This window comes from Pteropus alecto, unplaced genomic scaffold (genome assembly GCF_000325575.1).
Source record: "Pteropus alecto unplaced genomic scaffold, ASM32557v1 scaffold176, whole genome shotgun sequence".
Taxonomy (NCBI): Eukaryota; Metazoa; Chordata; class Mammalia; order Chiroptera; family Pteropodidae; genus Pteropus; species Pteropus alecto.
The window spans coordinates 202,348-219,791 of record NW_006438644.1 but is presented as its reverse complement, the minus strand read 5'-3'; the positions used below and the strand labels follow the sequence as shown (position 1 = coordinate 219,791).

General features: G+C 37.8%; 1 protein-coding gene and 1 pseudogene across 1 annotated transcript in view; one reads left to right on the top strand and one right to left on the bottom strand.

The window, feature by feature from the left end:
* LOC112469032 (nesprin-1-like) overlaps positions 1-13,266 on the bottom strand; it is a 134,027-nt gene extending 120,761 nt beyond the window's left edge. Inside the window, 2 exon segments of the mRNA XM_025049483.1 lie at positions 12,485-12,546; positions 13,194-13,266. Of these exon segments, the coding sequence (XP_024905251.1) occupies positions 12,485-12,546; positions 13,194-13,266 (135 nt within the window).
* Positions 13,267-17,008: 3,742 nt separating this feature from the next.
* On the top strand, positions 17,009-17,127 carry LOC112482880 (annotated as a pseudogene).
* Positions 17,128-17,444: the final 317 nt, after the last annotated feature.

The following is a 17,444-nucleotide window of genomic DNA, read 5'->3' as shown; positions in this document are numbered from 1 at the left end:
CCTAGGTCACATCTCTAGTAAGTGAATCGTTTTGAGCCCGGGTTTATTATAATTCTAGCCATCTTGTTAGATAAGGAAGCTTACTATGAAAATTAACATTAATTTTTTTTTCTGAATAAGACACAAACCTATAAATGTGATTTTTATTTAATATTAATATAAAAAGTATTAACCTGAAGTGCCAAGTGTACAATTCTACTTATTATAATTTGAGCCATCTTGTTAGACAAGGAAGCTTACTATGAAAATTAACATTAATTTTTTTTTCTGAATAAGACACAAACCTATAAATGTGATTTTTATTTAATATTAATATAAAAAGTAATCACCTGAAGTGCCAAGTGTACAATTCTACTAAAAACAAAAAATTTATTAACAAATAGAGATGTCCTGTGTATAAATACATATAGGCATAGACACAAGTCAGCCCAGCTCACATTATGTCCCTTATTGGTCATGTTTGTTACACCTCTATCCTTTGGTCCATGAGCAACCTGAGCTGGGCCCATCACATTCTCTGCTTAGATCCAGAAGGTAGCTGAAGCCAAGTTGTCACATGACAATGACCTAAGGACAGTGTCATTAGGTCCTGCAGCTGAGCCCCCAAGAGGCCCTCTGACTTTGTCTTTCTCAACACTGGGTTAGTCAGTGCATCAAGGTTCCCCAAGATCATCTTCAGCTCTACGACGCGCTAGAAGGACTAATATCACTCAGAGAAACTGCGATACTCATTGTTACATCACAGTGAAAGGACATAGAATAAAATCTGCAAAGGTAAAAGGAACACAGAGCGAAGTTCAGGAGAAACCCTGGATGAGCTTCCAGGGGACAGTGATCTGTCCCCTCTCAGCAGAACTGCATAGGGACATGCTTCATTTTCCCAGCAATGGTGTGTCATGCCGCATGTAAAGTGTTGCCCAGCCCTGCCCTGTCCCTGCTAGCTCAGCGAAAGCAGGTGTTCACTATAGGACACATTGCTGAGATAAACTGATGTTATCAAAATGTTACAACAGGGCCCAAGGCCTCAGGCACACAAACGCTCCTACCATGCAGAATATTCCAAGTGCTCAGAGGTTATTTCCCGGGAGCCTGTCAAGGGCAATTCCTAAAGACAAGTCTTTACTTGGAATACACAGGGTTTGAGCGACCCAGGCCCACTCAATTAACCCTTCCCTGCCCAGCCGGTGGGTCCTATCTTATCGTGAGGCACTCAATATTTTTAAATATTCCACTTGATTAAATCATCTAAAGTCAGTCTCTTTCACTTGCAACAAATAAAGCACAGTTGATAAATGTGTTTATTTTGTGATTATTATGTAAACACTGTTTTTTATGATATTTCAGAAAAAGTTTAATTGTATACTTAGTAACACATTTTTTTTAATCTTTAAATTTTTGAAATGAAATTTATTGGGGTGACATTGGTTCATAAAATTATATAGGTTTCAAGTGTACAATTCTATAATACATCGTCTGAATAACACATTGCGTGTTCACCACCCGAAGTCAAATCTTTTGTCACCATACATTTGACCCCGTTTCCCATATTCATATTCATCTCTCCAGCCCTTTCCCTCTGCTGATCACTAAACTGTTCTCTGTGTCTTTGAGTTTTTGTTTGTTTGTGTTGCTCGATAGTTGCTTTTAGTTTTATGTCCTGTTGAGTGTAACAATTTACATTTCAGTGCCTTCCTACTCTGTGAGAAGATTCATGTAAGTAACCAAATGTAAATTTATTCTTTATTAATTAGAGCGTGCATCTTCACGAGAACCTGATTGTATTTCATGTGAGAAAATGTTTTATAACCTTTTGGCCAAATGATATTGGTAAATGAAAGTGGAAACAGCTTAGTGTTATTGATAAACAAACAGATACACATGCATTTTTTAAATTAAATAAGTAAATAAATAAAATGGTGAGCCATTTTGCATGGATAAGTGTATACCTATATATTCAAAATTATAAAAATGTTAATGGACTAAAAATAGTTTTATCATTTTTAACTTTGCATTAAAAAGGCAATCATGCGCTCATCAATTAAAATGAAAGAAGCTTTGGGTGGTTAGATTAAAATCAGTAATGTAGAGGAGTACAAACCTATACTGAAACATTACTGGCATATCATCACTTTATCAGCAGATATCTACACATCTGCTAAGTAATAAGATGCTTATTACTAAGAGTATCTTAGTAATAAGTATCACGCAGCTATCAAGGAGATTTATAGCATGAAAGATTCACAAAGGAAAGAACAAAATCACCTATCTCATTCCAGGACCAACCCAGGCCCTCGCTTACCATGAATACTTTCAGTCTCAGAACAACTGGGCAGTCTCTTACTAAATGCTTTTTCCTCTTGGAGAAAAAACCCTATAGCATTTTACTTTGAAATATTAAACACATATCCTAGAGTTTAAAGTTCGTGATCGCTAGATTTCTTAGTGACACCAGTAAAACCAGACTAGAAAAGGTCTAAAGGAACAGCACATGGCACAGATCACTCTACTCCACTTGATACCTACACATACTTTTGAGCACCATCATGCTTGCTGAACATGACACATGCTCGTAGCCTGAGATATTATCAAACGGTGTTTAAAGCAGTCCTAAGGCAAGGGTTGGCTCTCAGGGTGTATTCTGTGCAATTCGAAACTTCTGCACACATGATGGTCATCGCTTCTAGAACCAGAGCAACCATGACCTCCGATTCATATAACTTTTAGGTAGGAACTACCTGAGACAGTGCATGGAGACAGACCCATGCCTGGACCAGTCTAGAACGTTCGCCTGCTCTGATGCTTATCCGATGGGTGGAAGCAACAAGCTAAACAACAGGAACAGAGAAGAGCAGGAAGGGAAGAGGGGTTGAGCAGCAGATGTGCAGCAAGTTGCCTCCCCAAAGGCTGGCAAAGAGCCCACTGCACTAAAAGGTCTAAAAATGCCAAAATAGCCTTAAACAGACTGGAAAAGTCATGATGCTAACCACTGACGGTAGCCAAATAAAATTAATTCAATGTCTATAATGCTTTTTTCATTTTACTCAGAAAATCTAATTAGATTTCCCAATATTTCCAGTAACAAGCTGAAGCAACTTAAAAATTTCATGTGTAATTTGTTTTTCTCACTCTGTAAAAGCAGTATTGTGACTCTTTTCCACCTCTACTTGGCAAAAGTGAGAAGAGCATTCCCATTCTTTTTTGTTTCCTATGACAGTGAGCATAATCATTTCCACTTCCTAAATCACTTAATTCAATTCCGAACAAATATCCCAAAGGCAATAACCACCCTCCAGCCCAACTTTAAATCCGCTTGGAAAACTGTTCTTAATAATTTTCACATGTACTAAAATTCTTTCCACTATGTAGTATGCATAAAAGAAGCATATTCCTCAAGTTATTTGTTTTATTCAGTACAGAGTTGGGGTTATCTTTTACCCCTCTCTTTTGCTCATACCTCATAGCTGATTCATCGACAAATCTCGTTGGCTTTATTTTCGATCTCATTCAGTATCTAACCACTTGTCACCACCTCTACTGTTCTACGTCAGTTCAAGACATATGTCTTTTGCCCGGATGACTTCAACGACCTTCTCATCTACCTCCTTTCTTCTGCCCTGGACCCTCCTCAGTCTGCCCTTCACATAAAACCTTATTCACCTTCTCTACTGTCCATCTCCCTCACTAGGACATAAGTGCCACGATACAGGGATTATTTTTTCTATTTTGTTCACTGCTACATTCTCAGTACCCAGAATATTGCTGCATATACAAACAGCATGTTAAAATATTTATTGAATGAATGCACAAATAAAAAGTGTTTCTAAAGTAAGGGAATTTGACAAATATTATTGAAATGTTTAATAACCTCCATAAACTTTGCAGATCTATACCTATGTTATCAATGCATTCTATTGATAAATTAATATATATGCTTTTCATTTTGAAATGATTGTCTTTTGTAATCTTTTAGCTACACATTTGGAAATAACTAATGTATCGGGATGCTTAGGACTGTCAAACTAAAGCACTGTTAGAAAAACAACTAAAAGAATGACTTCTGGGGTGAATTATTACATTTACCTTTTCCTCTTTGCTTCTTTTTCTCATCTTAATTCATTAATATTTCCACCAAACTATGGACAGGAAACAGATGGGGGTAAAATTTAATTCTGAAAGTGTTTCATGGTTATCTTTTAGCACTGTTGGTGGAAAGACAACTGAAGAACAAAGCAGCCCCCGAAGTGATATTTTAGGACTATTAAAATGTCAATCGAAGTCATTATTAAAATGAATTACTTAAAAAAACATGGAAAATTAGCAGCATCCCTTTTAAAGAAGTGTATGACTCTAACTTGGTATTAAAATGTGCCCTGATTGGAAACTATTATGGATTGAATTGTGTCCCCTCCCCAAGATATGTGCAAGTTTTGACCCTCAGAATGTGATTTTGTTTGGAAGTAGAATCTTCGGAGAGGTAACTGAGTTAAAATGAGGTCATCAGGATGGGTCCTAACCCCATATGCCTACTGTCTTTATATAAGAGGGAAATATGAACATGGGTACAGACAGACACAGAGGCAGGGATTGGACTAACGCAGCTGCAAACCGAGGCATATCAAGTGATGCAGGCCATTGACCAGAAGCTAAGATGAAGCACAGAAGGCTTCTTGGAGTCTCAAGCTTTGAGAACTGTGAGATAATAAATTTCTCATTTTAAGCCACCCAGTACGTAATACTCTGTATGGCAGCCTTAGCAAACTAATACAGAATATAACTAATGTTTTAGGATGATTTCTTTTTAAGTTCTTCTAAAAAGTGAGGAAATGCTCATATCATGCCTGAGGTCATCTCAAAGTTACAATACTTAATATATTCAGTTCCTGCCCTTACTAGCCCCAGAGATCTAAGGCTAGCAGAAAGAAGGGACTGTTTGTTGCATATTGAGACATACCATTTATAGAAACACTAAACAATGGCTATTTGAGACCTATTTCTCCCTGTAAAGGACTTATTGCCAAACTATATTTATTTTATAGCCAAATATCATAAAGATTAAATCAAGAGTATTTAAATACAAATATAACATTCTTTTTCATTTGACAGAATGAGAGAAAATGGGGCACTACAAGCCTTTGATAACACAATATAACTGATGTTTATGTCAAGATTACACTCTTTTTCTAATTAAAAATCCTAATTTCTTACAGAAGTTTTTTGGAAAACACATCTTTAAATTGTCTCCTTTGGGGGCCATGGTGACTTCATATAATAACAATAGCTAACAGGTCTTGCATAAAATTTAAGAATTTGCTAAGATAAATACATTGTAAAATGTTAAAGAACTAACATCTTTTTAAGTGTCACTTTTAAAAATATTTATTCTCACATAAATTCTTTACTCAAAAATACAGACTATCCTGTTAGACCTTAAAAAAAAAAATGTAGTTATTAGGTGGGAATCCTCTCAAATCCAAGTCCATCCCTCCTCTGTCTTCCTCTCTACCCCACCCCAAATTTAGGCACATCCACACCCCTCTTTCCTATCCCCACTCTGGTCTCAGAGAAGGAGAGAAGTCTTTCTTCTGGTACAGACCTACACTCCAACTGTGCTCTTCATTTCTCTCTCACCATCTCCTCATGAGCTTCATGTCTTCAAAATAACCTTCTTTGCCTTCTTTTTTACTCTCATCCTCTCTACTAGTTCTTGATCATTTCCTTCAATACAGACATACACTTAAAACTACCCTTCATGAAAACAGCCCTTACCAGATCTTATGTTCTGTCTCATGAACATGTAATATACACTCAGTGTCCTAGGACACTGACCTCTCGTGTACTCATCAGTTTGCTGGAGTCTGATTTCTTCTATGACATAGCCATTCCCAGTGGTGGCCAATGACTTCCTAACCACCAGATCAAATGGGTTTCTCTCTATCAAGTAATCTTTCTAAAACTGAACTTCTTAGCTTTCCCCCAAGCCTGTTATATTCTCTCTCTCTGTAATGATCTTAATCATTTGCTCAACTCAGAAATCTAGAAGTCATTCTTAATTCATCCTCCAAGATTCCAATTCATTATCCAGTCCACCGCACACACCTGTCAATCAACCCACTTTTCTCCATTCCCTACCACTGCTTTAGTCCAAACTGCCCTCATCCCCCAGCTGGCTTATTGCAGGATCACTCTACCTCCATTCTTACTCCATTCTGTTTTAATTTATGGGAGAGAGATAGAGATGGAGAGGCAGAGGGAGGGAAAAAGAAAGACTTAATGGCCACAGTAGTCGTTTCATTTTTCTGCCCAAGATTCTGTAATGTATGTCACCGCCCACAACACCCAGACTCTCTTAATGAGTGACCTTTAACCAATTCTCAGTTTTCTCTGTCACCAGTCCATTCCTGGAACACATGTTTCCAGGCATTCTGAACTTGCATTTCCTTTACTATACCACGCATTTTCTCATCTTTCAACTTTTGAAAATACTGGTTCCTTCACCTACTCAATCCCAAGGCATTTCTCAAGGCGTTTTCTTCCTGTGAAAGCCTATTATGATGCCTTCGGATTACCTGTAGGGTTGGTTGTGTTTGCCGTGTGTTCCTTGACGCCCTGTACTTCCCTTCTTGTGAAATTTACCACACAAACTTCACCAGAGTTGTTTGTCTCCTCGTTAGACTATCAGTTTCATGATGGCATGGGCCATATCTATCTTTCTTTACTCTGTATCAACAACCCCTAACCCGTAATAGGACCTGAAAAGTACTTGCTGCATGAATAGCTAAATAAACAAAGTGTGGGAGTATAGCACCATCGTTAGTGCCCAAGCTTAGGAGTCCAGGGACTGAAATCTGTTTTTTCACCTACTTGTTATTAATAACTAAAATTAATGATTTACTCTAAACTTCAGCTTCATATTCTATAAAACCATAAAAAGAATACTTATATTTGACTATTTTTATGAGAATTAAATAAAAGATAAAATTGCTAAGGCACAGTAATTAGCACTTGATACGAGTTCAATAAACAGCAGCTGTAAGATTTAGAATCATTTTTAGCAATGAGTAATGACAAGCTTGAACAGAATGAAGATCTAACTTTGAAAAGCCATTACCGAAAATCAATCTTGGGCTAATTAAAAAATAAATACTCCACCTTCTTTCATTGACAGAGCAAATAATAGAAAGATGCGGGATCTTCTTGAAGAGAAAGAAAATTATAGGGTTCATGTCTAAATATGAATCCCCATTCCTGAATTACCAGGCATATGAAATAAATACAATCCACTAATTTTTGTTATTGTTAAATTACATTATAATGACAATTCGTGATTTGTGATGTTTTGTATAATTGCAGAAGCATAAAGACTTCGATTTGAAAACAAAGCAAACATCAAAAAAAATGAACTAATAATTATATCCACAAATTTGAATAATCTACATCTGAATACTAAAAAATGGCACAAAAAGACATGGAAAATTCTTGGGTTTTTTTTCCCTCTGCTCTTAATAAGATTTTTGTCTTCAGAAAAACATATTTTTTGAAAACAAATTGCTCTCTTATTTGCACCTTGTCTTCATAGTGCTGTCATAATATTTATAATGAATTGTTGCAATAAATTGGAATGTCATCAGTAAAAGAGATTATTATTTTATTTAATTAGAAGTAGTTTATTAATTTGAAACTGAGCAAAGCGGCCAAGAAAAATGAAAATTTTTCATTAAAAAACCTCCCCAAATTTATCTCCGTGAAGCATCTTTTGAACATTTCCAAACTCAGCCAAGATCAAATGATATTTATAATGAATTGTTGCAATAAATTGGAATGTCATCAGTAAAAGAGATTATTATTTTATTTAATTAGAAGTAGTTTATTAATTTGAAACTGAGCAAAGCGGCCAAGAAAAATGAAAATTTTTCATTAAAAAACCTCCCCAAATTTATCTCCGTGAAGCATCTTTTGAACATTTCCAAACTCAGCCAAGATCAAATGACTGAAGGATCGATTTTTTTTTTTTTTTTCTTGGCTTCTCAATTCAACATCCCAGCTCTTAAATCTGCTACAACCTATTACATTAAAGCTATTTTTGGAAATGGTCAATTTTGAAAGAAGATTTTGAGAAAACAGATATAAACTTTCTAAAAAAGCAGTCTTTTGTATTGCCCTTTAAAATAAAAGTGTTTTTCATTTGCTTAAAATCTTTAAAGAAGGCATTGCAGTAGCAAGATGTTATCACAGATTTAGGATGAAGTGATTTATCATTCAAGTTTCAATCTACAAAAATTCCCATGACTGTTGCACAAAAGCCTCAAACAATAGAGATCTTGCAGAATATCTACGACTTGCATTCTAAAGTTAAAACTGTATTTTTTCTGCCAATTTAGCACACTTCTCTGTTCTTATTCTTAGAGAGAAAAATCACATAGGATAAGTAATAGGTGAATTAAGATTAATATCTTGAGTAGCAACATAAAAAAATATTTTTGACATGGGTCATTTTCTGACCTTAATTGGTAGATGCCGACAGAAAATTGTAGGAGGAAAAAAAAGAAAAAACAAGGAATAAAATGCATTTTAACTCTTTTAAATGGTTTGGTTATGAGATTTTTCTGAAACAATTCCAAAACACAGAGCTACGTACAACAGGGATTCATCATCACACAAGGAAACATTTGCTATGAAAGAGGAGAGAAGTTCGTTACTGTCATCATTCGAGGATCAAGTACCCGTCCCTATTTTATAGGTTTGGAAGAAATTCTCATGTGCTTCAAGCTGGACTTCAGATGGAACCTGGGGCATGCGCTGTACTCAATGCTTGTGTGATTCCCAAGTCCATACGTTGATGCCTTAATCTAATAACATGATGGTGTTTGGAAGAGGGACCTGTGGGAGGTGATGAGGTGTAAAGGAGGTCGTGAGGTGATGCACTACGATGGGATCAATGTCCTTATAAGAAGAGGAAGAGACCAGCGTTCTCGCTTTCTCTTTCTCTGCCTTGTGAAAACACAGCCAGGAAGAGGACCCTCATTAGGAAATGAATCAGTTGGCACTTTGATCTTGGACTTCCCAGCCTCCAGAGCTATGGGAAATAAATGTTTGTTGTTTAAGTGATCCATTCTATCTAATTTTGTTACAGTAGCACAAGCCGACTAATACTGGGTCTACATTGGTTAAGTATTTCTGGGCAAAGTAAACAAATACACAAATAGCACACCAAACCAGATTCCATCTGACCCAATAAATTAAAAGACACCAGATTTTTAAAAAATTGACAGCAATTATGGCTCCATCCTTGGGGCAGCCTGTTTCTTCATTATAGGGCAAACTATTGGCCATGGTTATTTAATAAAAAAAACAGGAAGAGGAAAAGTTAGCTTCAAGAAGCTCTGGAAGGTAAGGAAAGACCTTGGAACAGGTTAAGTTGCTTCTCTGTGGATCATTTTTAGTGACAAATATTTCTATTTTAAGTATAGCTTTGGGCCTGCTTGAAAATGTATTGTCAGAAGAGATGTCTGTGTGTTGCTGATAGGTAATCAGGAATCAAGGACCAAAAGTTTAAGAAGCTGTTTTCATGAGAGATTTAGTGAGACTCTGGGCATGACACAGGCTTCTATGGAGCCTAACCGACTGAGTGTGTGCGTGTGTGTGTGTGCACACATGTGCACACATGGGCTGGCTGTCATGTCCACAGGGTGCTAGAGTGATGGGACCAAGCACACTCTAGGATCACAGAATGATTTTGCGAGCACGTCTTCTCAGAGACAGCAGGAAAAGTGACACAATGTCTTGGTCCAGAGGCTGGGTCAAAGACATGGCATTGACCTTATTTCTGCGGCAAGTGAAGTATTTTTATTCTCAGAAGTAAGTGAGCACACTGCTGTGGGGGGAAAAGTGTGTGCTTCCATTTTAATTTGGTTGTATATGTCAACGTGACTTGAATGATACTACAAATCCTAGAATGTGCAGGTTGCATGTGCTTTTATAAGGACAAGGTACGGTTAAAAACGAGGATAGAGATGGGGGTGGGAAGACAGAGACAGAAAGGTTGGGTGGGAGTATAAGGAGGAGGGGATAGGATGGGAGAGACGGAGATGGTACAGGGCTGGGAGGGAAATACGAGGGAGAATGAGAAAGAAACAGAGCTGGAAATAGAAACTCAAGTTGGGCTAACGGTGAGCCAAGGATGGGGAAGAGAGAGAAATGAGTAGGGGGTCACGTAATCAGCTGCTGAGATAGATGCAGACTTAAACATTAACTCTGTAGCTGTCCTAAAACTTTCAACTGCCAAGGCTGGGTAATGGGGTCAGATTTTATTTTCAGAATGTTTTCCAAATATAATGGAGTCAGAAAAAGAAAACGTTCTCCAATGAATTTGTGGGTTTTGGCAATGTTTGGCAAGATACGACACTGTCAGTATAAATAAATTCAGGATAACAAGTATAGGTATATTGTTCTGCTTCAGTTTTCAAGATGACCCAAAGGGGTAAAATCAAAAATCACAAGTACAAAGGAGAAAGGAAAAAAAGAACGCAAAGCTCTATCACATTAAGGTCATAATGGAGCAGTTGTGGAGGTAATAATATTCTGGCGGGTGGCTCCATAGTGTAATGGTTAGCACGTCTGCTTTACACGCAGAAGGTCCTGGCTGGGTTCGCACCTTAGGTGGAGCCATGGGCCAGCCCGCCTCACCTCTGAGTGCTCTGGGGGAGCCTGGCCCAGAGGCACCAAGCCCTAGGTGCACACTGTGAGTGTGTGGGAGGAGACGCCTCGCCTTCAGAGATACAGTTCTTAAGGGAAAAACAGCAACATCCATAAGTCAGAGGTGGAGAAACTCGGTGTGTGACGAGCCACCCAAGAGAGGAAAGAAAAACAAATAAATACTAAATAAATAAAAATAATAATATTCTGGCTCTTTCGAATGATACTATTGATATAAAAATGTGTATGGTAAGAAGAACACTGGGACTTCAGATTCATGCCTGGATTAAAATCTGAGTGGCACCAATTTATAAAGATGAATACTATAAAATAACCTATGCTAAGCACTTAGCACAGCGCCAGAAATTTATCATTACTTTTTTTCCCCAGTGATGTCTTCTTTACTATTCTAACAAAATAAGAAAAGATAGACTCGTTGCTATCTTTATTTTATTAAACATCTCTGTATGGTACTCAGCACTGTGCTTATTAGAGCTATTAAGATTTATAAAGAAATTCCAAGGATTAGAGAATGCCTTAACGACCTCACAATGTTGTTGGGAAGATAAAATATCAAACAGTACAAAATAATTTAAGACTTGCTGAACTTCACCTTGCTACAGGTTCTGGAGAAGAGCTGAGATTTCAGATTCTGGAGAAAACAGGCAGGAAAGGAAAGCCAGGTAGGGGGATGGCACTGGAAGAGGCTGCAGGGGAAACTGCTAACATTCTCTGAGCATTTGCTAAGGGACAACACAGGGCCTGAGAGCTATTTCTCATCAAGTAGCTTTTGGAGATTACAGGAGAGAGAATTCTAATTCATCCTGTATAAAGACATATTGTTCTCGTCTTGGGTTTCTGCGGCATTGTGAACTTCTCAAGGCCTGGAGAAGTGCCTAACTAACCTTTCCGTGTCTCCGAAGCCTAGCGTAGACACGCAGCAAGCAGTTGATTTGTACAACGGGACTGAAATGCATTGTCATGCTTTTGTGGCTTCTGAACTAGAACAGAGGCTGTGGGAACGACCCTGGTCAGAAACTGCAGGTCGGGCTCTCCTACCTTGCACACGGACTGTCAGCACCACGGTCAGCAAAAAGATCCTAACTGAATTCAGATGATTGTGGCATCATCTGTATTCATTTTTACAAATGCAGTGTTTTTTTGGTTTGCATATTTTTTTCATCAGCATTATAAGAGATTAATTTTACTGGGACGTAGCTATATGGGAATTGGTTTTATATTAGTATTTATGTTCAAATATTAATGTACAAATACCGTTACCTGATAACAACCTAGCATCAGTGCGGATCATCTCAGAATAATGAGTCTTTTTAGCGTCTGAACACCACAGTTTCTTTTCTATTGAAAGCACTAAAAGGGGAGACAAGACACTGTCACGATCTCCTCAGATAAAACTCTTTCCTCAGGGCAGACCACTCCTTGCTTCTTTCTGACACAAATCGAAACCACACAAACCAAAGTCCAGCACAAATTCTTCTCTTCCTATGACACACACATTTGTAGGGAAGAAATAATTCCGGATGAATTATCTCACCAAGATTCACAGAACTGACATGAAGCAACCTCTCCTGACTGGAACTATCTGTCCATGTCTTCCCAGAGGCGACGTGAGCAAATCCTGCCTGTCAGCGACAAGGAAACCGATAGGATTGCCAATATCACGGAACGGCAATAGTGACAACAGGGACAGCAGCATTTCCTGCATGCTGTGCTTTCAATGATCTGTGGACTCAAACTAAGTAAACGCAGAATTCTGCGTCATTTCCTTTACCTTGGCCAGATGAGAGTTGATCCATTTTGTGAAAGTGCGTTTTTGTACTATCTCTTGCTCATCTAGAAGGAAAAAAAAAAAAAATCTCATTAGATAACACAGTATGTCATGAAGGTGTATCATAAAAAATGTAGTTACACAACTCTAGAAGTAACGGCAATATTATTTGATCTTTTAATTCATTTTATCGATTTATTGTCACAAAGGAAGAGGGAGTACAGCTCTAAGAGTATCATGAATCAATTAGATCTCCTTTAAAAATTATCAGCAAATACTTTAACATTTGCAATATGTTGGCCCTATGTTTACCTTCATTCACTTATTGAAAGTTCACTGTATAGTTAGACCTCAATAAAGTTGTTTGAAAAAGGTTCACTGAGACCAACTAAGTGCCAAGTTCTATGCTAAATGAAAAGAGATACAGAGAGATGAATGGGCAACATCTCCACCGTGAAATCTCTAGAGGTAGAGACAGACAAGCAAGGGCATGTGTACACATATGCACTCAGTTCTACAGTAATGCCTTCGGGCAGAGCTGCAGACGTGACGTGTCACACTCGGCTGGGGAGAGTGGTGAGCACTCTCTAGGGTGACCTCCAAAGAGGAGTCCACAACTTCACATAGGCAGACCGCAGGCAGAACCTGGAACTTGCTTCTAATCAACAGAATATGGCCAAAGTTTGGGATGCCACACCCATAAATATGTTACTTTCTGTAAGATTCCATCTTAGCCAACTCGAGTGAGAGATTTTCCCACTGGCTTTGTAGAAGCAAATGGTCATGTCGTCACCCGCCTATGGAGAGGGCCATGTGGCAGGGAAGTGTGGGCTGCCTTCAGGAGCTGGGGGCAGCCTCCAGCCAAGAGCCAGCATGAAACTGGGGCCCTCAGTCTTACAGTAGCAAGGAAACAAATTCTGCCAACAACCTGAATGAGTTTAAAAGTAGATTCTTCCTTCGTTCAGTCTCTGGATGAGAATGCAGCCCTGCTGAGAATGCAGCCCTGCTGACATCTTGAGTTTGGATATTTGAGACCCTGAGCAGAAGATGCATCTAAGCTGTGCCTGGACTCCTGACCCACGAAAGTTTGGAGACAGTAAGTGACCATTATTGAAATGGTGACAGTTGTGGTGATTTGTGATGGAACAAGAGAAAACTCATATTGGAAGAAAAAGAGAGAAGGTCCTATGAAAGTTTTAATCAGTGGTAAATGGAGAAAAAGGCCGGAGAGGGGCCAATGTGACACTGATCAAAGAAAGGGTGAATTTTACTCATGCCACCAACTTTGAGTGACTGTCAGTATTTGTGAAACATTAGATGTTGTGAGAAATACATGTGAACAATACATAATTTCGATTCCTCACCCTTTGAGGAATGATGCTCAAATCTCCACCTCAAGAGCTGACTGCTCCCAAGCCTCAGCTGGGAACAGCTGGCTGCCTGCCAGAACAACCCCACCATGAGCGCAGTAACTGCTCCCAGTGCCTACGAATGTAACAGATACACACTGCCAGATGAAGAAAATCAAGAATGAGACTTTTTAATTTGGAGAAATTTAGGATATATCCATAAGATTTACAGAATGCCATTATTTCTAATGTACTTTTAAACATGTACTTTAACTTTCAAGGACATACCAACAATAAACCAGTATAATAAGCAATACTTCCTATGTACGTCACTGTTATTTCCATCTCTAGCTCTATTTCTATATAGATTACATTATAATTCAATTATTTTAATTAATTAGTTCTATATCATGTAATATATAGGTATTAACTTATTTATTTCTTATATCAAATCTATAAACAGCAAGTATTACAACGCCTGTTTTACAAATTAGGAAACCAAGGCATTTGGTTTTTTTAAGCATTTTTACCAAAGTCATCCAGTGCCAGAGTCAAGTTTTAGACTCTAATGTCCTGATCCTATACCACTATTCTGTTGCCCAAAGATAGCATAGAATTACTCTATTAGTCATATAAAATATTAATCACATCAAAATGATAAATTCATAGTTATCCATTTGACTTTGACCTTCAAATCTTTAGATTCTATAAGTGAAGTCATGTAGCAACAGAATGATCTTAACTAATCAAGCTAGATTTGCTGGAATTCAGAACTTTATCTATAATACAAAAAATCCAATTCTAAGTGTAAAATAGCCAATAAGTATAGTTATAGTGTTGGTACAGTTTTAAACTCAGTTTGAGATTATATATTATTTTACAAATATCACAAGATGAAAATGTTTTAAAATCTTAAAATAAATTAGCATAATGTTAGTGCATAGAGTCATAAAATTAGGTATATAATCTACTGATAATATCTTACCTCCTAATTTTAAATTGTTATATTTATATACTACCACCTTTAATGAAACAATACTGCTATTATAATAGTTCCAGCTGATGGTAAATCTCTGAGTCTTAGTTAGACCTTAGCTAAAAGGTCTTTTAGAAAGAGAAAATTATGATTTTGGTAGCAATTTTGTATGTATCTAAATGTCAAATTCTCTTCATGTTTCCTTTTATGGCTGCAAAAGCAGATTTTACTGGTTCTTAACAATCTACTTTTTATATCATCAGACACGGCCAGCTGAATTCTAAGTAAATATTTTCTGATTTTACTTACTATTTTCCTAAAAGAAAATTTCTAAACTTCATCATGTCAGTAAATTCTTATTTTTGATATAAAAATCAGAATACGTTAGCCCAGAATTTAGTAATTGAATCTGATAGCAACAGCATAAAATGTTCAAATCCTAGAAGCAATACGAACCATGCAGTCCATGTTTATTTACTACACTGTCTTAGAAAATCTATTATGAAGAATAACACTACTTTATAATGCCATTGACAGGGAACTAACTTAACATTCATAGTAATGGTTTATAAAGTTCTCCTCGTGCACCTGGAGCTGTATTTAAAGGAACATTGTTTAAATGTATTTAATAGTTAATCTTACTAGTGATTTTTCTAATTTCAGCTTTTCAAAACAACAGCACGATGTGGTCTTACCAAGTATGCCTATATACGCATGCTTAATATTTCTACTAAAACTATAAAAACTGTAATTCATCTAGGCATTTTTCTGAACATGTATGTTAGTTCTAAAAATGGTAAGACCACAAGAAAACCTTTATCCCACAAGTAAACTCAGTCCTCTAGTTCTAAGAATCACAGAGGACAAGAAGTTGATCTTGTTCTTAGATTTTATTCTCTGATTTCTATTAATGGAGCCTAAAATCCACCTAATTCTTAAGCCAGTCACCTGAAGGTCATCCTTGGCTCTTTGCTTTTCCGTGTCCCCCACACTGAATCAATAAGGAATTGCTATCGATTTCATTTCCTGAGTATTTCATCTCCACCAATATCAGTCTAGTTAAGAAACCATCATCTTGTGGATGACTTTTCATTTTTACCACCAGAATGTAGGTTCTAGATTAGATGGCAGGAACCGCATCTGACTTGTTCATTACTGTCTTAATTCACCACTGCGTAGCAGATGTTTAATAAAGAAATGAATGGAGGAATCTGCTAAGGAAGTGCTGGAGAGTAAAAAACAGGCCCTTCCCTAAGGAACTGGTAATACAATAGAAGAGATTCTTATGTAAATCATAGCTCAAAGCAATGTGTCTGCTACTGTAATAAAGGAACATAGAAAGTGCTGAGGGAACATAAATACGGGAACAAGTAATTCTCCTAAAAGGCCATGAAACAGGCTAGAACAGCGGTACCCAACCTTTTTGGTGCCAAGGACCAGTGCTCCTATGAGAATCTAATGCCTGATGATCGGAGATGGAGCTCAGGTGGTGATGCTAGCGCTGGGGAGCGCTGCAAATACAGATGAAGTTTCACTAGCTTTCTCGCTGTTCACCTCCTGCTGTGTGGCCTGGTTCCTCACAGGCCACAAACCAGTACCGGTCCGTGGCCAGGGGGTTGGAGGCCCCTGGGCTAGAAGGTCCAGAGAAGCTAAAAGGGATGTACCATTAAGTTAACCACCACCAGATAAGTGGCAATTTGTGGGCAGAGAACTTTGGAGGAAAAAGAGGCAGTCTTTTTAAATCACGGCATGTTTTGGTTGGATTATAAAGTGAAGAAGATTTAAGAAGGTACTGGAGGTGAGCCTGGAAAATAGGCAAGAACCAGGTTATTAAAACCTTTGAACATGCCAAGGACTTTGGTCTCTATCTTATGGTCAATGGGGCTCCATCAATGGTTTTCGACAGGACAAAGGCATGATCAGATGAGACCTGAGACACAGAAATATATATTACGTTGGCAGTGTAGATGTTTAATTGAAGGGAGAAGAGACGGAAATAGGAAGAATATTTGAGAGCACACGAACAGAACACACGTTAAAGATGATAAATTCTGGTCCAGGGCAGCCCCAACAGGGATGAGAAGCATAAGATGGATGCAAGAGAATAAAAAAGAAGTAGACATGCAAGAGCTATGGGTGCCTTCTATATTTCTATGTTGGGCAAATGGATAATGATGCTACTAACCAAGAAAAGAAAAATAGGTCTACAGCCATGCCACCCTGAACACGCCCGATCTTGTCTGATCTCAGAAGCTAAGCAGGGTCGGGCCTGATTAATACTTGGATAGGTGACCACCTAGGAATACCAGGTGCTGTAGGCTTTAATAAAATAAATTGAAAAATTTAAAAAAGAAAAAAGAAAAAGAAAAACAGAAGTAGCAGGCTTGAAAGGGAAGGTTGTGAGAATTGAAACCCATTGCAAATGCATTGTGAAGTGTCTGGATGACTTCAACACAGAGAAGTGAAGCTTAAGAAGCCAGCTTACAAGGTGGGTGTTCTCAGATAGGAATCTGTAATAGGCTCTTATTTAAGGGCAGGTTTCGATCCAAGTGAGTGTTACTGGGCAGACGCAACTCCAACCTCCCTTCCTCTTCTACATCTTGAGTCTTGATTCCTTTCTAAAGGTGAGTCTGAGTGT